Source organism: Lissotriton helveticus, chromosome 2_2 (assembly GCF_964261635.1).
Source record: "Lissotriton helveticus chromosome 2_2, aLisHel1.1, whole genome shotgun sequence".
In the NCBI taxonomy this organism is placed as follows: Eukaryota; Metazoa; Chordata; class Amphibia; order Caudata; family Salamandridae; genus Lissotriton; species Lissotriton helveticus.
The window spans coordinates 254,656,402-254,682,582 of NC_136060.1; the positions used below are offsets into that span (position 1 = coordinate 254,656,402).

Below are 26,181 nucleotides of genomic sequence, written 5' to 3' on the forward strand. Positions count from 1 at the left end.
AGTGTGAGAGCGACAGTGATTGTAGAGTAGAGTGAGTGCGAGTGACAGTGAGTGCAGAGTGAGTGCGAGAGTGAGTGTGAGAGCAACAGTGAGTGCAGAGTGAGTGCAGAGTGAGTGTGAGAGCGACAGTGATTGTAGAGTAGAGTGAGTGCGAGTGACAGTGAGTGCAGAGTGAGTGCGAGAGTGAGTGTGAGAGCAACAGTGAGTGCAGAGTGAGTGTGAGTGCAGAGTGAGTGTGAGAGTGACAGTGAGTGCTGAGTGAGTGCGAGAGTGACAGTGAGTGCGAGAGTGACAGTGAGTGCAGAGTGAGTGCGAGAGTGACAGTGAGTGCAGAGTGAGTGCCAGAGTGACAGTGAGTGCAGAGTGAGTGACAGTGAGTGCAGAGTGAGTGCCAGAGTGACAGTGAGTGCAGAGTGAGTGCCAGGGTGACAGTGAGTGCAGAGTGAGTGCCAGAGTGACAGTGAGTGCAGAGTGAGTGCAGAGTGACAGTGAGTGCAGAGTGAGTGCGAGTGACTGTGAGTGCAGAGTGAGTGCGAGTGACTGTGAGTGCAGAGTGAGTGCAGAGTGAGTGCGAGAGTGACTGTGAGTGCAGAGTGAGTGCGAGAGTGACAGTGAGTGCAGAGTGAGTGCGAGAGTGACAGTGAGTGCAGAGTGAGTGCGAGAGTGACAGTGAGTGCAGAGTGAGTGCGAGAGTGACAGTGAGTGCAGAGTGAGTGCGAGAGTGACAGTGAGTGCAGAGTGAGTGCGAGAGTGACAGTGAGTGCAGAGTGAGTGCGAGAGTGAGTGTGAGTGAGTGAGTGCAGAGTGAGTGCAGAGTGACTGAGTGCAGAGTTAGTGCAGAGTGACTGTGAGAGCAGAGTGACTGTGAGTGCAGAGTGACTGTGAGTGCAGAGTGAGTGCGAGAGCGACAGTGAGTGCGAGAGCGACAGTGAGTGCAGAGTGAGTGTGAGTGCAGAGTGAGTGCGAGAGTGACAGTGAGTGCAGAGTGAGTGCCAGAGTGACAGTGAGTGCAGAGTGAGTGCAGAGTGACAGTGAGTGCAGAGTGAGTGCGAGTGACTGAGTGCAGAGTGAGTGCGAGTGACTGTGAGTGCAGAGTGAGTGCGAGAGTGACTGTGAGTGCAGAGTGAGTGCGAGAGTGAGTGTGAGAGTGAGTGAGTGCAGAGTGACTGAGTGCAGAGTTAGTGCAGAGTGACTGTGAGTGCAGAGTGACAGTGAGTCCAGAGTGAGTGCGAGAGTGACTGAGTGCAGAGTGAGTGCCAGAGTGACTGAGTGCAGAGTGAGTGCCAGAGTGACTGAGTGACTGCGAGTGCAGAGTGAGTGCAGAGTGAGTGCAGAGTGAGTGCAAGAGTGACAGTGAGTGCAGAGTGAGTGCGAGAGCGACAGTGAGTGCGAGAGCAACAGTGAGTGCAGAGTGAGTGTGAGAGCGACAGTGAGTGCAGAGTAGAGTGAGTGACAGTGAGTGCAGAGTGAGTGCGAGAGCGACTGTGAGTGCGAGAGCGACAGTGAGTGCAGAGTGAGTGTGAGTGCAGAGTGAGTGCGAGAGTGACAGTGAGTGCTGAGTGAGTGTGAGATTGACAGTGAGTGCTGAGTGAGTGCAAGAGTGACAGTGAGTGCAGAGTAAGTGTGAGAGCGACAGTGAGTGCAGAGTGAGTGCGAGAGTGACAGTGAGTGCAGAGTAAGTGTGAGAGCGACAGTGAGTGCAGAGTAGAGTAGAGTGAGTGCGAGTGACAGTGAGTGCTGAGTGAGTGCGAGTGACAGTGAGTGCGATAGTGACAGTGAGTGCGATAGTGACAGTGAGTGCAGAGTGAGTGCGAGTGACAGTGAGTGCGAGAGTGACAGTGAGTGCAGAGTGAGTGCCAGAGTGATAGTGAGTGCAGAGTGAGTGCGAGTGACTGTGAGTGCAGAGTGAGTGCGAGAGTGACTGTGAGTGCAGAGTGACTGTTCCAGAGAGAGCAGGGTATGCTTATGCGCTTACACGGTGCACTGACACACAGGAGCTAAAACAAAGAACAGCTGAACACAGGTCTTGTTACACAAGGTTCCAAAACACAAATGTTGGTTACACTATGCTTAATTCCACAAAACTCATGCTAAATACGGCTGAAAAATAGCACAAGGCGAGGATAATGAAATTCAACAGTACAGCGAAAGCATGGCTTACATTACAAACAAAGTCTTGCAGTTGCCCATTGTAAATGACAATGCCATTTATTTAACGATTAAGCTATTGGCAATTATTTATGATTTTAAAAAAAAAATGTCATGAGCAATGCCAATAGCTCTACCTTTAATGATGCCGAGACCATTGTATTGTAAATGCTTGTTAGGGCATCTCTCATACCACGTAAAAGAATCCAGCTTTAGCGTGTTTACATCTGGGACAATCGGATGTGGCCCACTGGGGGTTAAATATGTCCTATGATGGAAGTTAAGCTCCAGTGCTCTTTGAGCTACTCCTAGCATATTACTTGTCCTCAGCCTTCGCCCCATATCTTTTCTTGTATTGATTCCTACTCTTCGTCTATCTTGTTTTCTGGATATTCTTTCTACTCTGGTTTTCTATTCCACTCTGTAATCAATCTGCAGCACGATGTCTGTTTTCCAAAATATGACCTATGGGTCTGTCTCCACTGCGAACTGGTAAGAGAAAAACTTCAGTTGTTGCACTCAGGTCCATTGGAGTTTTATATGTCTCTGTTTTCGTCAGTCTTAGCTCACATTACACTGAGTACAACGATTTCCTTAACAGCATGTGCCAAATATGGCATTTTTAGGACCCGCCTAGCGACGCAGCGCATGCGCTGCTCGCCTTGGTGAGACCTATAGTCGTCGGTTTTGCTAGCGAATGGAGACAGGAGTTGGCACGTGCCCGGACAGGCGATATTCACGCGCACGCACATCTCCTGTCCCCGCCTGCGGTGTTAGAGCAGAACGCACGCCATGCGCGCTTGCACTCTCACGGCGACAATTTGTTGATCCTCCAGCAGTTCTTGTGGATCTTGTCCAGATACTGGAGCTCGTCATTGAATCTGCGGCTCATGGTAGTAGCGGCCTCCTCTGCCCCTTCCACACACTCTCAGAGCCTCAGAAAGAACCGGTGTCCAAGTACACACCGTGTCGAAGGAAGAGACGTAGAAACAGACAGCTTTCTACACACGCAGCTTGCAGATGTCCAAGCAGAAGCAGGGCTTGTTATGTCATCTCTGGGTGCCTCAGCACGCCTTGGATGCCACTCTCCAGCAGCTGCGTGTCAAATTGCGTAGTTCTAATGATAGGACGAGAGAGCTGGCCTAATGCTCCTACCCTTTAGCGCTGTCAGGCTACCAAAACAAAATTTTAGAGTCCTTTGCAGCAGATTGTGTGTTTGAGAAAAACGGTATCCGACAAGTTACATGCCTTAAAAGCTTAGCTTAATATATTTTATGGAAATTAATTATTAGTGCGGCTTCCCACATTTTGTAAATCAACGAAACAACCCCTAAGTAGGAATTGGACACCCTTCCCATTCCAACATGGGCGCTACAAGATAAATTTGTATTTCTCAGCTCAAGCCTATTACCACATCGTCAGTATGTCATTACGATTGACGTCTTTGACACCGCCTCTTCATATGTCATCTCTCTCACTTTCTTCCCCCTCCCCTTTCTTTACCACTGTGGCTCAAAACAATGAGGTTCCTTCAGATTCTCCCCCATCACGTGATAAGATGGTCCACGCCCATTCTTCACTGTCACATGAGTTTGTTTCTCAGTTCACCACTTCAAAGTAACATTTGGAGACTAAGGAAAGTGACAGAGAGTGTCGGCCCGTCTTTCGGGACAGCAGCGCCGGCCTCTTCTAGACGTTACCAGGAACAGTCCTACCTCAGGTACAAGCCAAACAGAAGGCGCCTCGAACACACAGTCCTGGTGCATGTTGAGTTTGTAATGCGGAAATTGCACACAGCACAAATCCTTGACTTTTCTGGCGAGGTTGTCAACTCATAGTATATCTGCCAAGTTTTCAGATAGTTTATGTGTGACATTTACATGTGCGTAGGGTACTTATGAGTGCCACCGTACAGCAACATAGAGACAGTTTGAATGACACTTATACTGTTTGTAATGAAATTTTTAAAATGACTTTAATAGTCGCAGTGTTTTCTCAGCCGTAGGCTGGGACCTCGTAGCACTATCAATATACAAGTAACTATTCCTCATTGTGCAAGGATTCAGTTCTGTTCCTTCTTGGTTGCACGCACACATGGTAACCCTCGTTGTCAGTAGAACACATGTTCCTTTCATTGGTAGTCCATCAGCAGCGGATCAGCACCTTTCCTGCAATGGTATTAGCACGAGTGTAGCACCTGCACCTCAGTGCACTGGTCCTCTCTTTGACCAAGGTAAAGATGTTACTAGGGAGTGAGGGGGAGGGGAGTATCAATCAGGGGTTTGTAGAGTGCATTACTCACCCGTGAGGGTCTCAAAGCGCTGGGGTGAGTGGGATTTCAGGCAGTTCTGAGATCATCCAAAGAGCCAGTTCTTGAGGTCTTTTCTGAAGGTTTGCAGAGTAGGGCTTTGTCTGATGCTGAGGGGGGTGGTTGTTCCAGGTTTGGGCTGCGTTGTAGAAGAAAGATCTGCCTCCCATCTGGCTCTGTGTATGCTGGGAATTTCAGCCAGGGATTAGGTCAATGGACCAAAGGTATCTATTAGGGGCGTGGAGGAGATTCTTTTGTTGAGGTTGGGGGGTCTGGTGTTGTAGAGGACTTTGTAGGCGTGTGTGAGCAGCTTGAAGGTCACTCTTTTTTCACTGAGGTCTCGGATGTGCTGGGTGATGTGGTTGTGTCTTTGAATGGTGAGGATGAGTCTGGCTGCAGTGTTCTGGACAGTCTGAAGTTTGTGAAAGAGAGATTTTGTTGATTCTGTCGTACAGGGCCTGTCCGTAGTCCAGTCTGCTCGTGATGAGTGTGTGGGAAATGCAGAGAACAAATACGCTTACTTGTTAATTTTTGACTGAATAGAAGTCTGAATTCGGCAGATGAGATAAAATGTCATACGGGATCACACCAAGATATGCAGCCCTGAAGAAGTCGTAGGGTGACTTAACCTGAAGACGAAACACGTGTTGGCTGGTGTAAGGCTGATTTATATCCCAGAATAAAGTGAAGACTTGATGAAAAGAGGACAACATTCTGACAACTATTATTTTACTTAATTTGGGACACTATTGGTGTATGTGCTCAGGGCACAGGTTAACGTTTGAATGTTTTGAGGATGCTGGGTTTACATCCTTACCCTTAGAGCACTTCGTACGATTGGATTTATAAACTTAGGGGCACATAGCCTTGTGTGCATGATTACTCCATTCGCCCCCCTTAGCTTAGCTGGTTATCATGAAAAGCTGCAGTGGTTTGGCTCACTTGTCCTGTGGACACCCCAGTTTTTGGCTTAGACTCGACCTTTTAATATTGTGGTTACTCAGTGCATTCAAGACAATTTATATTGAAAATATGTTCTACTGTTACTCCTAGTTCTGCCACATACTTTCATAAATAGTGAACCTTAGTGCTAAGTGCAATTTTACCCTAAAGAATACTTGTCTTTTGTGTTGTATAGTCAATATAGATTTCTGTTTTTTAGTCTCTCCTTCTAGCACTACCATTGTTAGGTCTTGCCTACGCAATGCTTGCACTGTCATTTACAGGCATGCTGTATTCAGGTAGGGACTTGAGCCTCCGCCCATTTTCCACACATCTTATCAATTGGCTCCAGTTACTGTCCTTTCTAAATGGTTACTTTTAATTTGTGAATAGCTTTAGAAGTCCCTCCTAAATACCGCCTTTTCTCCTTTTGTATCCTCCCATGAGGACTGGTCCTTTTACTTCTGTTGTTATGTGCTCTACCGATTATCTCGTGTTATCACTTCATTGCAACAAAAGAAAACAAATTGCAATGCGATAGGTCTTGCATCACTGAAAGTTTGAGCTATTGGTGTTGCAAATAATAATGCAACACTGAGAGCTCAAACTTTCAGTAATATGAGACCTATTTCATTGCAAATGATTGTTGTAACAGCAATCTGCTGGCCTCAATCCAAAGTTCTTTCCCTACACTACAAGGAGCATCCCTTGCCATATAAAGGTACATACTTTACTGTGATCAAACCTTGTAACCAAGTGCTCGTTTTGTTCCTGTATCTCTACTTGTATTTGATTACAGCCAGCTCCTGTCCTGTGCAGACCATGGTTTTGTCTTGTTAGCAGTTGGAAGTCTCCTGTGTATGTGCTAAGCATTATCATCTGAATTATATGTTCCCGCCTTTGCTCCCTGACACTATACAACAGAGGTCTTTAATCTGTGGGGCGCGACCCCCAGGGGGGCCGTGGAGCCCTGGTAAGGGGGTCGCGCATTCCCGGGCCTCACTTCTTGAACTCTTGTAAAAAAAATAAAACGACCCAGACAGTTTATGAAATGAAAGAACTTAAAGCTGTAATGCCATTCAAGAAGTGTTCACATGTGCTGTGAAACCGGAGCTGATCAGACAGCTAAACAAGGTTTCCTTCCAGTAACTTTTGCCTGAAAGGGATGGAAATATACGCTGAGTTAATCTGAAAATGCAAGGGACAATTTGCAGTTGTAAAGAATGATTGGGAGCCAGTACTGGCTTTCAGTGATTGAATCACTGGAAGCTTTGTGACGAGCTGTGAAATGTGTGCTTCTAATTGTAAATATATTTACATAGTGCTTGCTATCCCGGAGAAGGTGTTGAAGGCCAGTAAGGTGCAAGAAAAACAAGCATTTGCAATGCAATAGTTCTCTCATTTTAGACTCTTTGACCTTTTGGTATTGTAAATGACAATGCATTTTATTATTTCAGGTGTTTTGTACACACATAAATAAATGGCATTGTAATTTACAATACCAATAGGTCAAAGTGTCTAAAATGCGAGACCTATTGCATTACAAATGCTTGTTATGCCAGAGAAGGAGTTCACACTATATAAAACTACAAAACAATTAACGATTCTGGAATGTGGGCCACTTTTTTGGGGAGTGCCCTGGACTAATTATAATCCTGATCCCACACTGATGGCCCATGGTGGCCTCATGCATTAATATTTGGGGACTGTTTTTCATCACGTTCTGACCCATAAGAGAAAAAGAGGAAGGGGAAGACAATAGAAAGTGGTGACAAACGGAGAAAATAAGTGTGAAAATAAACCAGCAAAAGTGAGTTAAAGAGACACGGAAAGAAGGGTGGTGGTAAAAAATAAAGGTGGAATCAAGACGAGGATCCCTGGTGATCAGTAAGCACAGCATTCAGTATAGCCCTAGCTGTAGACTCCAAAGAAAAAATATGGGCCGCTACTCTTATGTTTATTACAAATTAAGCGCTTGCCCAATGTCTTAAACACAACAAATATGAGACAACGGTCTGTGACTCTAAGTTGGCCATTGATTCCTGAGAGCCAAACTTGTTTAGCAGCAGTGCTTATTTTGAGCCAGTGGTTACTGGTGGGGAACATAGGTACTTATTTTTGGATACCAGCACTTATTTTTCTGTACCAGGTATTTACTTGTAAGAGAGGGAAAAAACATAGGGGTTTATTACGATGTCCGCCCACCATTGTTGCGGTGCTGGGACCATCCGCCAGACATGCGGCGGTCCCACCACTGCGATTAGGATGCGCCCACCATACTGGTGGGCGCATCCTGAGCTTTTGACATTGCAGCACCGCACGCAATGTCAAAAGTGCGTGCACAGCATTTCCCGACACGCGGTGCCTGCCACTTCGTGCATCAAAATGAGGGGGGTACAAGGGGTACCCCCCAGTGCAGCGACACCCCCCCCCAACCCAATTCCAGCCAGCCTTTCCATGGTGGCATCGCCACCATGGAAAGGCCTTTGTTTACCCACATCCTGATATGGCGGACAGAGCCTGCTAGGCACCGCCACCATTTCAGGCACTCTGCACCCTCCACAGGGCAATTGAGACGATTACTTTTGGCAGTGAAACGGCGGACACACTTTCCGACTGCCGTGGTACCCACCGGCATCCTAATTTGGTGGTGGGTAATATGCTTCGTGAGGGCGGAAGGACCGCCACCGGCGGCCCAGCGGTGGTGGACCCCCATAGATTGGGAAGACAAAGGGAAAAACCGGCAAGCAGTCACAAACAGAAAACATGAACCCGCAAGTGCGGTCAAGAAGAAAGGGGCAAAGAGTGTCTGGAGTTGTAGGTATTCTTTGCGCAAACGTTTCATTGCTTTGCCATGGGAATTGGGGACGTTTATGGTAGTCGAGGATGAGGAGTACCAGATTCCAGAAATTTTTGTTAGGATGGGGTCCTTACGTCTAAACATGTTTGACAGGAGGGTCTCGGCATCAAAAAGTTTGAAGACCTCTGCTATACAACAATACTCATAAATACTCAACAGTTTATATTTTCCATGAACGAATATAATGGTTTCTAAAATACCTTACCGTTTCATTTTCCCACTGGAAAAAGCTGCAGTCTTTTCTATCTCTACATGCTGCACATGCATAAAATCTCTTGTCTTCCTCTTTTCCATGGTTGGATTTTACAAACAGAAGCGTAGGGCCTAGAAGTCAAATTGACAGTCAGGTAAAAAAAGTGTTTATTGTTTTTATAAAAAGTTTTAAAATGCCCGATAATCAACAAAGATAAACGTGAGTAATAAATATAAAACAGATAGATACTTTGACAGATAGATTGCTAAACAGCTAAACGTAGTACATCATAGCTAAGGGCATGTCGAGATAGTGCTGAACATTTCTTCACTGAAACAAATCTCTTGGCCATGTACTAAGAAGCTAAAACGTGCTGGTCGTGGTTCACCAATTCAGACTAATTCTCATTGTTCTAAAATCACAGAAAGTAATGCAATGATGCGGAGAAAACTCATATGACTATTACCATGAGCAACCTAGCACCGATCATAATCAAAGGCTATTTTGTTGAAGTCGAAACCTCTTCCTCGAAGACTTACACTTTCAATTTGAGTAGATTTTCAAATGCCTAGTGAATTCATAAATATCAAAGGAGTACTTTCACAATTCTTGATTTCAATTAGTACTCCTCCGCCAAACTCACTCCTGCAGATTGATGCTTAGCCGATTGATACCTGGAATAGCTGTACATGAAATGTGCATTAGCAAACATGTTATTTCTCCACACTGAATATGTTTCTCTGTGGGGAAACCCTTTCCCTCGCACTCCATTGAAATTTGGGGACACACTTCCATTTACCCTTGTAAAACATACTAACTAGAAGTTCTTTAAGGTCTGTGGAAGAATGCTTGAGAAGGACCACATTCTTTTGTGGGGGTTCTATCCATTTTGTATTTCGAACCCCGTCCTGTGACTCGAAAGATATCAATGCGGAAAATCATCATATTGGCACATTTTCCTAAGTTGTACATTTCATCTGAAAGCAAATGTCTATATATCTTGATTCTGTGAATGAAGATCTGTCAAATTAAACTGGTGGTGACTTTTTACGATTCTCAGTTTAACCTTGGTGGACAAAAACTCTGGTACCAATCTAACATCGCTGTCATTCAATCACCTTGAAAGCAATATCTTTAAATCAACAAGCATTTGCAATGCAATAGGTCTCGCATTACGAAAGTTTGAGCTATTGGTATTGTAACTGACACATTTTTTATTTATGTGTTGGTTTTGAAAATTGCGAAATTAATAGCTTTGTCATTTACAATGCTAATAGTTATACCTTTCGCAAATGTGACACCTATAGCATTTGTAATGCAATGTGTTGTATTTACGTGAGTTAGATGTATTAATATTATAAATAACAATGGTTTTTATTTCTTTTAAATAATTAATACTTAAATTAAAGTTATTGTAATTTATAATGGCAATAGCTTAAACTTTTGTAAATAACTTTTGTGAAGATTATGTTCAGTGTATTTTATTGTGACGAAAATCCAAGAACAGAAGTGAAATATTAACATTTTTTGTGACATTTGTAATAAAGCTTGAAACATTGAGAGAACATATTTGAACCAGTTGTTGTTGAATGGTTGCACAGATTGATGCTGTGGTGGAGCTGAGTGATGTTGTTGTGGTGACGGGTGGGGGCTAATGTGTGAGGGGGCAGTGTGGGAGGGTGCAGTGTGTGAGGGTGCGGGGTGTGATTGTGCTGTGTGTGTGCCCTAAAGTAGTGTGAGTGAGCAATGTGTGAGGGGGCAGTGTGTGAGGGGTGTGATTGTGCAGTGTGTGTGCCCTAAAGTAGTGTGAGTGAGTAATGTGTGAGTGCGCAGTGTGTGAGGGGGCAGTGTGTGAGGGGGCAGTGTGTGAGGGGGCAGTGTGTGAGGGGGCAGTGTGTGAGGGGGCTGTGTGTGAGTGATCTGTGTGTGAGTGGTTTGTGTGAGTGGGCAGTGTGTGATGGGCAGTGTGTGAGGGGCAGTGTGTGAGGGGGCAGTGTGTGATGGGGCAGTGTGTGAGGGGGCAGTGTGTGAGGGCACAGTGTAATGAGAGTGTGTGAGGGTGCGAGGTGTGCGAGGGTGCGGGGTGTGTGGCCAAAAGTAGTGTGAGTGCGCAATGTGTGAGGGGGAAGTGTGTGTGAGGGTGCAGTATGTGTGGACTACATTACTGTGAGTGAGCAATGTGTGAGTGCGCAGTGTGTGAGTGCGCAGTGAGTGAGGGGCAGTGTGTGAGGGGGCAGTGTGTGAGTGGGCAGTGTGTGAGTGGGCAGAGTGTGAGTGGGCAGAGTGTGAGTGGACAGTGTGTAAGGGGGCAGCCCTAGAATACTGAGGTCTAAAGTAACTATTGTTTAGATGTACTACAGTTTATTTATAGTAGTAATTATTAGTTATTTATATTATCAAATACTTAACATTATGTTAGGACTGTCCAAAATAATATTTCAGCCGAATACTTTTCTATAGCGAGTTTTATTGGAGCCTCTTTACAACGTTGGCACTTTTAGCTATCAACAGTGCCCGACCCCTTCTCTTGTGCAGTGATCTCACCAGCATGCCAATTATTGAAAAGGAAGCCTCGTCACCACCGCAAACATCCGACAATTTCTATGCCAACTACCATCCAAGAGACATGTGACGCATCACAGACTTGCAGTAAAGGCTAGCATTCAGCTACTCCAGAAGAGGGAACCCCTGTATCCGATTAACGTGACAGCAGGACCTCGGGACACTTAATGACAGCTGTGGAATCTTACATCCAATTACAAAAGAGGAAGTAGTTGTGGTGCTTTCGACCCACTTCAGTTACATTTGTTCTTATTAAGGACCCAATGCATGTGTAACATCCTAAGCCAGGTCTGCCATGCATTGCATTTTGAGTCGTTAAAACCATCCCACATTTTACAATAGACGTACAAATACTTTATATAATGTGCATTGGTCGTCCATTAAAAAAGCCAGAACTGCCACTGAAGATATTGGGTAGAAAGAGGTTGTTCTCGCCCATTCAGCGCCTTACCCGCCTTGGACACGCCTCTAGCAAACCCGCAAGTCTGTTATGGAACGACTGGGTCAGAGGCACATGCGGATTCCACAACCAATCAGCATGTGGACATTTTGTGCGGCGTACTACGATTGGCTAACATGCTGCATTCCACGTTACCTTATACGTCAGACTTTATCGCCCGTTCATGGACGTCTCGGAGAATATGATGAGCGGTGCGGAAACTTTGAAACCCCTAACCTTAACAAAGTGCAACTGCAAAGCATAGTGTTCGACCATGTAAAATGATTCAAGACACTTTGCATCCTCCACAGTAAGCCTGAAAGGTACACTATTCTTTACAATTGTTATTTGTTTGCACATTTACATAGCGCGAAAAGTCCAGAAGGCATCATCACAGCCCTTAACAAGAGAAGCAGGATACACGGGTCAAAGCGAGTTCCAGAAATTAAACTGGGGCTTATACATCGGTAGATGCGTGTAGTACGAGATACCACATGAGACAATTGCAGTTAAAGCATCATATGGAACCCCTGACTCCAGGTCGGATTGGGTCAGCACTAAAATAGCAATTTTCCAGGGTCTTGCTTGGGTTCTCAGGATTGCGCCACCGAAGACTTTTTAAAGCTAGACCGCACAGATCAATTATAGGCGGCCATGTTGGGTGTAGGTCTCGGCGGGCTATTTGTAGATTAACGTTGTTTGGGGCCCCTGGTTGCTCAGTCTCTCTTGCCACTTGGAATACTCAGGTTGCTTTTCCACTGGTCAACCGGACCCAGTGGCCCTCAACAAGGAATCTACCAATGCCGCTTGATGACTACAACTCCTAGCAGGGCAACGGGACTGAGCCGGAAGTACAACTGCAAACCCGATGGGAATGGCGCGTAACACTAAAATGCACGTGCATGTTCACAGGTAGTAGGAGGCGAGGTAGGCGTGGCTGCCACCACCCCCTGGCCGAGTCTGAGCTCTGCCGCCAGAGCCGGAGCTGCTCGCGCTGCTTCCCCGAGCTCCCGCACCCCGGTGCCGCCTCCGCTGCTCCCCGGCCCCAGCATGGTCATGGCCGAGCCCCCGGGGCATCCCCAGCGCGGCCTGGTGCGGGTGGCACGCTGGGGAAGGGCAACTTCGCCGTTGTGAAGCTAGCGAGACACCGCATCACCAAGAGCGAGGTGAGTGCCTGTGAGGACCTAGAGAGGGATTCCTATGCAAGGCGGGCCCGTGGATCACCGAGAGGGAGGGGAGTACACGTGGGGAGCGAAACAAAAACAAAAGCGGACACTTTGGGGGAAATTAATAAACATGTGTGAAAGTTGCGGGATGTGCGCGTGTCTGTGTCTGTGTCTGTGTCTGTGTCTGTGTCTGTGTGCATGCACGCGCGATAGGCTGACTTGCTGGGAATGTGGACAGCGCCGACATGCGCGTCCACAGACCAGAATAGCCGCTCGTGCCCCAGTCTGCCTCCCTTCACAGGCAACTCGGCAGCAATAGGTCTCGAGCAAGACCTAAAAATGACAAAACGTAGAAAAAGCTAAAACAGTGTTTGATGAAAATTAACATATCGAGAAGTGACTATACTGTCCAGAATGAGGCATCATTTGAATCCATTAAAACAATGATGACTGTCAAATGTCTTTTAAGGTTTGTCTGAAGGGAACTTTTGCTGTCATTTCCATCGTACACATCAAACGGTGATGTTTACAAACGGCAAATGCATATACAAATGACAATTGTTTTGGGGTTCGGCTTGGAACTAATTGTTCACTTACAATTATCATACCTGAAATATTTACATCACATGCTGCACCATCAGAATATGCGTTCTATGCATCTCAAATGTGTGCAGATTGTACAGCAAAAAATTTGTTTTTATGTCGCTGTGTACAATGTTTAACTCCTTGCGCCAACCTGGTACAGTGAACTAGATCATCAGGTTCTCAACCCACTGCACTGCATCCTAAAGACAATAAGTCACAACACCACAGTACTAAATTATGCACGTCATGCTATGGAAATTAACCTCTTATACTCCACTCGGTTGGTGCTATGGCATCTTAGATCCATTAAAGCTACCACTCTGCACTTCATCTTGGGAACACCAATTAACTAAACTGCACTGCATTATATGGAGCATTCACCATTGCACTCTAATCTATCACACTTCACTGTCTTTAAGGGCCAATATTCAACAATAATTTGCTTCCTCCTAGATACCATAACTGAGTACCCTTGACTGCATTGTAGGGACACCAACCTTCCATACCGCACAACCTTCTGTTGTGTTGCTTATGTGACACCCAAGCCTAAAAACAATCACATTAGAGTGTATTATAATTTTATCTGCCTCACATTGCTAAAACTGTACAAATTTAAAGCATAGTGGTTTCTTGTGAAACATCTACTCCACTGCACGAGAGAACTAGAACATGCAGAATTTGTACTCTACAAAGACACGGAGATCTCTGCTGTTTTCAAATGCGGTGTATTCATTTCTTTTTACCCCTAGCGCAATTACAATGCAATCTCCATGTCCAACAATTGCTGTCAATACTGTGCACACTTTTCCCAATTACAATGCAATCTCCATGTCCAACAATTGCTGTCAATACTGTGCACACTTTTCCTTGTTCCATACTACGTGAAAATATCATATTACCTGTATAGTTTGTGAAGAGTAGGTCTTACATAAAGCGTTCCAAGTTAAAAGCACAATCTAATTGCTTTATACCAAAACTGTAAAAACATTTCCATGCTTTGAGGCTACATGTATGACCCCTAGACCATATTTGTCTTGTCATCGAACATTACTAGCACACTGTGCCTGAGAAGCCCATGCATTTAAATGGAGAAAACGAAACCTACATGTCCCAGAAGGCAAGGGGATGTTTACATAAACTGTCAGGATTTGCTGCTGTCACATATGACACTGGGTTATATGGGAGCTGTGCTTTGATAACATGCCCGACAAAGGAAATTGATTTTTACTACATTTTTTATAGATGAAGGTTTATTGCTGATTCCTTGAGGAACCGTACCATTACATAAAGTCCAACACACATTCAACCCTCTATGGATTCTTTCTTCTCATAGTCTGGCTCTCTATTTCAAGTAGATTTGCTGCAATTCCAGTTACTTAAGTGAGATTTGGTGTGATAGTAGCATGTTTGAGATTAAATGTTATCAAATTTAATTAATCATAAGGTAGCTCACTAGTTTGAACCCATGCTGACCCATGCTGTCAAGCACAATCCATAATCAGAAAATCATGGGTTTTACATCTTTGAGAGGTCTTTCATGCATGTAAGTTAAAGAAAGCGAGTGCTGTTATGTTAATGAAGCTTGTAAGGCGCACTGCTACCCAAAGGAGTCCTGGCGCTGGAAGCTGCCTGCTTGGTTACTGAGAAAGGATGCCTAATCAGGAAAAGTTGCTAGCGAGAATGGGGTCACCCAAGAAGTCTAAAGGACCTAGGTTATAATTGGTATGGGAAACAAGTGGTCCTAGATCATGGTTTAAGTTAAGTTAATCAATCAATGATGAAAATCAATTATTTGGTTAGCAAGTGTAGTTACTACCTGCAAAGGAAACAAGCATTGGAAATGCAATAGGTCTCGCATTAGGAAAGTTTGAGCTATTGGTCTTATAAATGACATTTATTTTATTTATGTGTTGTTTTTTAAAATAGCTAAATTAATAGCTTTGTGATTTACAATGCCAATAGTTATAACTTTTGCAAATGTGACACCTATAGCATTTGTAATGCAACATGTTTTGTATTTACGTGACTTAGATGTATTGATATTACAAATAACAATGGCTTTTAATTTTTTTTAATAATCAATACTTAAATAATTTATTTAATTTGTAATGTCAATAGCTTAAACTTTTGTAATTAACTTTTGTGAAGTTTATGTTCAGTGTTTTTTATTGTGACGAAAATCCAAGAACAGAAGTGAAATATTAACATCTTTTTGTGATTTGTAATAAAGCTTGAAAGCTTGAAAACAGCTTGAAACATTGAAAGAACATATTTGAACCAGTGAGGCTGTGGTGGTGCTGAGTGATGCTGTGGTTGCGCTGAGAGATGCTGTGGTTGCGCTGAGAGATGCAGTGGCTGCGCTGAGAGATGCTGTGGTTGCGCTGAGTGATGCTGTGGTTGCGCTGAGTGATGCTGTGGTTGCGCTGAGTGATGCTGTGGTTGCGCCAAGTGATGCTGTGGTTGCGCTGAGTGATGCTGGGGTGGTGCTGAGTGATGCTGGGGTGGCACTGAGTGATGCTGGGGTGGCGCTGGGTGATAATGTGGTGCTGCTGAGTGATTATGTGGTGGTGCTGAGTGATGCTGGGGTAGCGCTGAGTGATGATGTGGTGGTGCAGAGTGGTGCTGTGGTGGTGCAGAGTGGTGCTGTGGTGGTGCAGAGTGGTGCTGTGGTGGTTCTGAGTGGTGCTGTGGTGGTTCGTGGTGGTGCTGTGGTGGTGCTGAGTGGTGCTGTGGTGGTGCTGAGAAGTGCTGTGGCGGTGCTGAGTGGTGCTGTGGTGGTGCTGAGGGATAATGTGGTGGTGCTGAGGGATAATGTGGTGGTGCTGAGTGATAATGTGGTGGTGCTGAGTGATAATGTGGTGGTGCTGTAGTGGTGCTGTCGTAGTGCTGAGTGGTGCTGTGGTGGTGCTGAGTGGTGCTGTGGTGGTGCTGAGGGATAATGTGGTGGTGCCGAGTGATACTGTGGTGGTGCTGTGGTGGTGCTGAGTGGTGCTGTGGTGGTGCAGAGTGGTACTGTGGTGGTGCTGAATGATACTGTGGTGGTGCAGAGTGGTGCTGAGTGATAATGTGGTGGTGGAGTCTAGACATTTCTACAAATTGACTTGTAAAAACTAGCACTAGGAGGGTAAAGTAGATTAAATTCAAGTCTACTTATTTCCTTTACCTTAAGTTGAATTCACAGAGTAATTTATTGAAATACAAATCTATAAATACGAAAATGAAAAAAAAAGAAATTATTAAAAAAGGTCTAGAGCGCACAAAAGGAAATATGAGAAATATAGCAAGCACCCGTAAAATATGGTCATATCAAGTGTCAGGACGCTGAGTGATTAATTCTAAAATGAAAGATGACACCTCTAAACTAAACAATATATAATAGATCGCATAGGACCAGTATCTTGCGATCGGCTGCCTCAGAAGCGGTGTCCTAATCCCCGGTACTAGTGATGTGAGCTATGAGGAGGCGACGTTTACAGATGTCAGTGCACGGTCCTGACTGCAGCCAAAGGGGATCGTCAGAGTACAGGAATTCGTAAGATAAGGAGAGCAGGGAGAGCCGCCTATGTGGTGCGCTGGCGAAAGGAGTTGGTACGGGGTGGGCGGGGGGCTGCTCAACAAGGCATGGCAATGAGCCGCAAATACTGGGGTTGGTTGGCGGGGGGATGTGGAGCGAAAAGGAGGAGTGTTAGAGCTGGGCTCCTCGTATCCGCAGTGAGAGCGTAATAAAAAAAAAGAAAGCATGAAGAGTTGTTTTCCAGGAAGAGTGTATGGGCGTCACTTGCGACAATGGAAGGGGTAATTTGCTCACGGGGGCGTAGTGGCACCGGTCTGAAATAACACACGGAGCTCAATACCGGGTAGAGAGAGGGGGGTGCAAGTGTGGTGCACCACAGGGGCCTTAACCCTTCGTGGCCCTACTAAGTTTAGTTTCTTCTGTAAAATGGGCACGGTTCAATGCAAATGGTTCAGTTGAGAGCTCGAAAAATTTAGTTAATTTCTTCCTTTGTTTAAGTGCTGGGTGCAGGCGACAGGTTCACTTAGTGTTCTGTTTTCCTTCTTCATGTTGTTTGAAATAGTATTGTTCTGCAGTTGAATAGCGGTAAAAATGCAGATTTTGCAGAATTTTGCATGCCCCCAATTTATAGTTGTAATTTATTTAGGCGTTTTAGATGGCGCGGACTTTGCCTGGGGGTGTCGGAGCGCTTTGCGGTTGGTGCAGTGGTGGTGCATGGGGAAAAGATTACAAGTTAACAGTAGTGATGCATGAGTAGGGTTATACGGGCGGGCAGATTGCGGGGGCGGGTGTTGGGTTGCGTGGGGCGGAGGTGATGGATGTGGGCGAACGGAGTACAGGAGGTAGCAAACGGTACATTACAGGGGAAAAATTGACGTGTGTGCAGGTTACAACAAGGGAGCACTAAAAGAGCAGGCTTGTGATTTATGTCAAAACAAGAGGCCAAGACGGTCAAAATGTCAAATAGCAAATTAATAAGGCTCATTGTGCATAAAAATATGCCAAATGAACAAAAGGTAACCTAATCCGGTCAGAATGGCAAGTCCGGGCGTTCCTAGGCATCTTACGGCCTGAAAAACTCTGTTTAATTTCGTGGCAGAATGACAATGGTAACAGTGGACTGCGTCTTAAGTTAAAGAAGTAAGCATTGCGGTTGTTATATACAGTACAAAAATGTATCCGTGAACAAATGATTGAGGTATATATAAATACATTTAAGTAAATTGTAAAGACATACTGACGGGCGGCAGCACCGGTAAAATGTACTTTGGTTTAGATGGTAGTTGGAAAAGCATATCAATACATCAATGGTCATGCTTAAAACATTCCTTGTACAAAATGGCAATTAATGAAAAAAGAAAAGGAGAAACGGCCAGCCGGCCGTGAAACTGAAAGCACGGCCGGCCAGACGTGAAAAAGCCTTTGATGCAGCAGGGGGCAATTAGGGGAGGAGAATGGCTGGGCTGAGGCAGAGCGCAAAGCCTTTGATGCAGCAGGGGGCGGAGCGGGAAGAGCTGCTGGCGGCACCAAGCTGACGATTTGATGCTGTGCACGCGCATTTTAACTCATTGCGCTTGCGCATTGAGTTAAAAAGCGCACATGCACAGCATCAAATCGTCAGCTTGGTTAAACTCTGGATAAGCCCCTATAGTCTCGCTCCGCTCAATGCGCATGCGCATTGACAGGCGAGACCTAAAAAAGGAAGAAGGAAAAACCCAATGCATTCACATATAACAGACGGTACCCATGGTCAAGTTTTAGCCAAAACTCTTTTGAAAGATTATTCCATCGCAATTTTTATTTACACAATATTTAAAGACAGTTTTTAATTTGAATACCTGGTTACAGCCAGGTGGTGAAATATAGAGAGTGTAAAGAGAGTGCTCGTGAAAAGGAATAGAGAGAGGTATAAGGAAATTTTGAAAGAAAAAAAAAGGGGGGGTCAATTACAATTATTCAACGAATCAAGCCTACATTTAGACTTGTTGTAGGTGGAGGCCTGCCCCTGGCGTTATTTAGAACCAAAATGTTATTTCTTATTAACAGAGTAGAGTGAATTCATCATCTGTAGGTTTTTTCGCAGGAGGTGGTGGGAGAACAACAGCGGGGTGCAGGCCCACGTTGGGTGGTAAGCGTCGACGTTTCGACCCTGGCGCTATAAGGGTGAGCCTACTCCTCAGCTACGGGTCTTCCTCAGGACGGGGGACGGGGACCTAGGGAGTAACCATAGAGCGTAAGTGACTTAACCAACCTAGTCAAACTGGTAAAACATGTGGCGTCCATGGGTACTGACCTATAAAGATTATTGAAGATTGTTCGAGAGCCACCAGCAGGACAGTGGGCCACCTATAATGTAGGAAAGGAATGCATAAGGCTTAGTCCTAATGAAAAGGACTAGAGGAATGAACAGTTCATGTATCCACAACAGGCACTCACCGATTAATGATTAGCCCAGGACAATCCTAGTTTACTTGAGTGATTTGATACAGTATTCAAAAGTGGGTAGTCAATCCCAAACAGGCTAAAAGACAACAACAGACAGAAGACGAACAAATTAACCACAATGTGTCACTACCATTGAGAAATGTAATCAATCAACGCATGTTAGGCCATAGAAATACAGACATCACTCACCCGCTGTCAAAGCTGTGAAATGCCTCAGCGTATGATTTAGCCATACATCAAACTGTAAGGTGTGTATAGTTTCATGTGAGTCTGCAGTGAGAAGCCTTCTGAGGAGAACTGACACAGCGTGTGGTAAACTCGACATGAGCTGAGGCGCATCCACATAACGTCGTCTATTACAACACCAGTGAGCGCGCCATCTTGAAAGTTAAGCGTTGAAATTCTAGGCATTCTTTTTACACGCACAGGAAACGTGTGTGCCGCCATTAACGAGAAGTGTAAACAAAGACTGAAAACAGATGAAAACAGACCGGTGAGGTTATTGGGGCCTGATTTAGCACTGCAGGAGGAGCTAAACAGCTGCATTTCGCATGATAATATAAGCGGGCTGTGTAACACACAGGTGAGGAGGAGAATAAATAATTTCTTCAACCAAAAAAAAGGAAAATAAAGGGAGGAACATTTTCATACTATGTGACTACGCCGTTCATAACAAATTGTTACACCACAAAACCTACATCCTATTAGGTGGACAGTATATTAATCGGCATGGTATATAAAGTTGAAGTTTGACGTACCAGGAATTTTACCACGCGCAGTAAAATGTGCATACAGCTATTTTAGGGAATTGTATGCAAAGACTCTAAAGCAAATATAAGCAAACCAGAGGGAACAGTAAGGTCTGCTTTAGTACTTTCAACCTAACAAGGGGAACTAGGTACATGGCCTGATACTAGCATAATAGAAGCACACAGGTGAGAAGTGTGGTTACATTATTCCTAGGGAACTAATATTTAAGAGAATAAAACTATAAAGGTTCAGTGAACGCTGGGTTAATTAAATACTGTGACATCTATGAACTTAATAGAAATATATATATATATATATATATATATATATATATATATATATATATATATATATATATATATATATAAATAATTAATCTACAGTTGTTTCACTATGGCTTCAGGGAATATTTACAATTTACAGCCTCCAGAAGCATTTCTAAAAGGTGCAGGTGCACCCCTGGTTAGATGGGAAGAGTGGAAGGAGTACTTTTGTAACTACATTTCAACATTTGACAAGGAGGACGAACCGCTTAAACCAGAGGAAAAGAAAAAAATATTATTACACTGTTTGGGAGCAGGTGGTTTAAAGGTGTACAATAATATAACAAAAAAAGTGAGAGAAGGAGGAGAAAGAAATGTTTTTAATGAAGCCATGGAGGATTTAGACGGGTATTACAAACCTACTGTCTGTGTTGCTGTACACAGATATACATTTTACAAAAGGAAGCAAGGTAAGGAAGAATGCATAGAAGACTATGTGTCAGCCTTAAAGAATCTAGCGCTCTCATGCAAATTTGAGAACATGCACGATGACTTAATTAGGGATCAGATTGTAATCTGTGCTGCCAATCCTAACATACAGGACGCACTATGGGCTAAAGGGGAGAACCCCCTTCAACAAGTTATTGATATTGTTAAGAAGGCAGAATTGACTGGCTGTTGCTCTAAGGAGGTTATCAGTGAGGATAAAAGAAAAATAGAGGGCGATAGTATAGTGGCTAAAATAAGCAGAACAAAGGACAAAGTTATGACCTACAAGAAAAAAAGAGGAGGATGAGCAGAGATTAAAAGGAAAAGAGAAGACGTATGAACAATTAAAATGTTACTGCTGTGGTAGCAGTAAACACCTGGCAAGCAACTGGAAATGTCTGGCTAGGAACAACAAATGCTCACAGTGTGGACTTATAGGGCATTTTCAAAAGGCTTGTAAGAGAAAGATAAAAGCAAATGTAAGATATGTCGAGGAAGAGGAGGAGCAGAACTCCTCGGATGACTCCGACTACAACTTGTGTGTACTCAGTGTGACTGAAGATAATAATAGCAGAAAAACGGAAGATGGCGAAAAGAAGAAACCATTGTGCATAGTGGAAATAGGAGGAGTGAATAATGAGATAATGGCCGACTCCGGCTCACCGTGCACCATAATCAACCAAAAGGTGTGGAGAGAGAAATTTCAAAAGAAATTTGGGATGGATATGGAAAAACCGGATATCACACTTTTATACAGGCAAACCAATTGAACTTATACGTTTCAGGAAACTAACTTTCACATTTAAGGCGAGAAAAACTATCAGCAAATTGTATGTCGCTACCACTGGCCCTTCTGTGCTTGGATGGAAGGACCAAGGTAGACTAGGCATTACACTTAATCCGAACATCTCAGAACCGGTACTAGTTATGCAAAAGGACAGAATACAATGTAGCAACTGGAACTACAAATTCACTAATCCATGGAAATGCCCAAACATGCCATGGGAAAGTGTAGGTATAGATATAGTGGGACCCATAAGATGGCAAAAAGAACAGGTGCACATACTAGTCTTGATTGATCACTTTTCAAAGTGGCCAGAAATAAAGGTATGCAGGAAGGCGGATGCAACGGACCATGTCACTTTCATGGATGGTATATTCACGAGAGAAGGGATACCGAAGACTATTGTAAGTGATAATGGGAGACCCTTCACGTCGGACATTTATAAGAAGTTAATTGACAGGAATCGTATTACCCACAAAACAACGCCCGTTTACCACTCGGATGGTTGTGGGGACATGGAAAATTTTAACACAGTAATAAATGGCTCCATTCGTTTGGCTAACAAAAATGGTAAATTTTGGAGGAAGGAAGTAAACAAAACTATTTGGGAGTACAGAATAACACCTGGAGAAAAAACTTTAGTGAGCCCGTTCGAAATCATAAAAGGTAGGAAACCTATCGCAAAGGAAAATATTGAACAGATCAAGACAGCCATGAACAGTGAAGGGTCGACGGATAAGGTCACGATAAGATTCCATGAGACACAAGCTTCTTGCAAAGAGATGTGTGACAGAAAACTTAACTGCAAAGAAATCAGTATAAAAAAGTGATATAAAAGACACCATAGAACCTAAGAACGTGGATGAAAGGTATTTTGTGGTGTAACAGGACATCAACGGATGGTTGCGCAAAGAAACATATGAACCAGACGGAGAAGTTGATAGCACATGTACTTCAATTGTCAACTATGGTACCAGTGGGGTTCAGGACCTTGAACTCATTGAGTCTATTGGTGTACACAGAGACCCCAACACTGGTGCCTCAGAGGTATCTCCGGGCGCCAGTAGCAGTGCCACTGAGGTAAAAAATCGAGAGGCATTGGAACTCACATTGGAGGGGAATTATTGCATCACTAAAAAGACAGGTAGGTCAACAAGTGCGGGGTGTACCTCTTCGTATGAAAATGAACACATGGCAGGAAAGGACGCTATGGAAGATAAAACCAGCACAAGTATGTTAGGTCGTAGTTTGGTCAAACCAAGTAAATACAAAGAATTCGTTTATGACCTGGGACCTGTTTAGTACTCTGTGCTCATTCAGTTTTAAGGTTTCTCCTTAAGGGTTGTAAGGGAAGGAGATGTGTTGTGTTCCTTGCTTCCCCTTCCTCCCTGCGCAACCCAATCCATGCGCGCGACAGTGATGACACCAGCTGGAACGTTCACAGCTGGACGTTCTACATTGACAGTTCTTTTTGTCAGTTTAGTTGCGAGTTGACAGTTGCTGTTTGCTAGCCTTACTGAGCACTCCTGCTCGGGGTGTGTTGTCGTTTAGCATAATAAATGACTTGCTCCATCAAGCTGATTCCGGAGTACTTCTTTACAACCTGGACTGGTATCCAACCAACTTGCCATAGATAGGAAGACTAAATGCGCGCTACAAATGCTAGTTTCTCTATACCCTATTACGATCACAATTGTCACTATTACCTTATGTAAGTAACGTATGTTTTTGTAATCTGTTCTTTTGTAATGTTTCTCATTATGTTTCATTTCTGTTCCTAATGTGAAGCGCTCTGACGCCTTCGGGTAAAGTCCGCGCTATATAAAAATGCATAAATAAATAAAATAAATAAATAAATAAAGATCACAAGAGGTCTCACAACAGCTATGTGGCCGGACATAAAGAATTCAAGACAGTTGCCAAAATTAATTAACAATGTTTACAAAGATACCATAACACACAATTATCACGTGTAACTAGCCCCTTCCCAAAAACATTTACACGTGTGATAGACTAGACTGCGTAAACCAAAAGAACTGCGCAACAAATCACGTTAGAATGGCGGCCATATTAGGTGTACAAAACTAAGACTAGAGAAGGTGGACAAAATAGTTTATGCTGGCCAAATATTCACCGGGTCGAAAACGTTTTCCAAGAATCGGGGAAGACACGGAAGGAGAATAGAATAAGGCACTAACCATGCGGGCAAAAAGGGGCTCTGCTCTCCACCTGTCGCGTCAGTACAACCTGTATCCCTGAGGTGTGCTGGGGTTCCTGCACAACAAATTCGGAGGCATCCGAATGGGTAATGCTGCCGCTGGCCGCCATGACACCGCCTCTATCCCGGCTCCCCCAGAAAAAGAAGTAAGGTGTGGTCTGGCAGTAGCTGCAGATCGCTAAAGAATGCACGCAGATCCGGGGCTAACAGAATTACAGTAGCATCGCGAAAAACCTGCCACCCCAGGAGCGGAGGAATTATTGCAGGTTTCCTTGCTAGCCCTTATCCTTACAGTGCTTCGGCCAAAGAGCACGACAGCTCACTGTCAAATTGTTTTGGGGAGGGTCTTTAAGAACAAACATCGGGAACAAGCAAGGCCGTCCTGGGACGGTGGAGTGTACAAGGAGGGATTCCCAAAATACTGAATTCAGTCTGCAAATCCGAGGAGTCATGGTGGACAAGATGACTGAAAATCAGGACTGACTGATGTTCCCTTTATGACGGCAAGTTGACAGCTCGAATATATGATGTTCACTGGACAGGAACATTATTTTGTTACGAAGGAATGTAATAATTACACCCAGCAGGTCAAGAAGGCGAATGGCTTTATTGATAAAAGTACCAGAAGGCCCAGGAAGGCGTAGAAACTCTAGAGTGTGACTTTCGGGTGCTTCATCAGTATCCAGAGAAGAAAATAATCGATGCGCTCCAACCAGAGCATGAAGAATACCTACAAAGGATTCTGAATGATCAGGGTTAACAAGCTTAAGGAGCTGTAATGCAAAGTACATTATAACAATTTCCCATTTCCAAACAAGAAAAGCAAAACAATCAAAAGAGGAAAGCCAAATGTAAAAATAAATAAACGAGTCAAAGGCAAACAATAACATTCATACACGGGTTTTGAAAGTGGGATAAAAAAAAGTGGGTTGGGAGCATGGTCTTGGACTGCCGGCCACCTCCCCCCTTAACACACTGACTGAATTACCCAATTCAACCAGTCAACACATGGGGGTCTTTGGAAGTCAGGGGGTACAGGGCCCCCCCCTGGCCGTATTTATTAAAATATAAAAACAAATCAAAATTTTTAATAAAATAAACATTTCTGACAATTGTTAAAATGCACATTTCAGAACATTAGATTGACATCCGTTTCGACATGGTATGATGGGCTAACCTTAACAAATATCTAGTACAGCGTGTTTCCTAACCGAATCTAAACATCCTGAAAATTAAACTGCATTCTAATAATAAAGTCGTACGGCAAGGTCGTCAACCGGTGTCAGATCCTTTTACAGCTGCGCTCTCACGTTCGAGATGCGCATGCGCAACCCAGGGCACGTTTCGCCCACGTGCGCTCCCTGAACTCCATTTAACCATAACAGGAGGGCCCAGACACTCTCGCACCTTAGTGACGTCATAGTGTTGTGAGGGGTGGCTACCAGCCTGAGGAAAGCGTAGACTCCCTCCCCCGCACCCTTCAAAATACGGGATATCATATCCTGCCCCTGAAGTTCTGAGAGAGACCAATGGCCCCTCCCGCGGGCGGCCCCTTTCGTGAATGGGTCCGCCCCCCCGTAAGGACCTTAAAATGCTGCTCACCGATTAATGACCTTACCGCCAGACACACATAATAAATACGACATTGCTATACTAAAAGGGAAAAAAGGCCTAAGGAGAAATTTGTTAATACACAGCAAGGCACAACACATATACATATACAGATATTCCTGTAAGCGGAAAAAAGGCCTAAGGAGAAAATTAGTTATAATATCACAGCAATGCACAAAACATTTACATCTGCTCAACCTTCCAGTAAACGGGAAAAAAGGCCTACTGGATCAAGCATCCTATTCCTATAATCCGGCACATCGCCAAAAACATTATACCTACCATTGGCCGGCCCCAAGGTCTGCTAAAAAAGGGGATGGAGGGCGGGGAAAATTACACAGCCCCACGGTGGGGCGAGGAGCGAGCCTGGGAGCGCGGGCACAAAGAGGCCGCTTCCCGCGCTCCCCAGGCTTTTAACCCTTTCGCCGCCGCGGCCCCGCCCCCTCACCCCGGAAGTGCACAATTACTTCCGGGGTGAGGGCGCGGGGCAAGCGACCCCGAAAGGCACGGGGTGTGGGAGGGGCCGGGCCCCGCCATGCTTGCGTGGGGGCCGATTGGCCCCCCCTTCTCTCATGGTCTTGGACTGCCGGCCACCTCCCCCCTTAACACACTGACTGAATTACCCAATTCAACCAGTCAACACATGGGGGTCTTTGGAAGTCAGGGGGTACAGGCCCCCCCCGGCCGTATTTATTAAAATATAAAAACAAATCAAAAATTTTAATAAAATAAACATTTCTGACAATTGTTAAAATGCACATTTCAGAACATTAGATTGACATCCGTTTCGACATGGTATGATGGGCTAACCTTAACAAATATCTAGTACAGCGTGTTTCCTAACCGAATCTAAACATCCTGAAAATTAAACTGCATTCTAATAATAAAGTCGTACGGCAAGGTC

General features: G+C 44.5%; 1 protein-coding gene across 1 annotated transcript in view; it reads right to left on the reverse strand.

The window, feature by feature from the left end:
- ZCCHC4 (zinc finger CCHC-type containing 4) overlaps nt 1–23,921 on the reverse strand; it is a 374,799-nt gene extending 350,878 nt beyond the window's left edge. Inside the window, exons 1-2 of the mRNA XM_078678377.1 lie at nt 23,647–23,921; nt 8,464–8,582 (exon numbers count right to left, since the gene is read on the reverse strand). Coding sequence (XP_078534503.1) covers nt 8,464–8,582; nt 23,647–23,776 — 249 coding nt within the window. The 5' untranslated portion in view covers nt 23,777–23,921. The remainder of the gene's footprint in view (nt 1–8,463; nt 8,583–23,646) is intronic.
- Nucleotides 23,922–26,181: the final 2,260 nt, after the last annotated feature.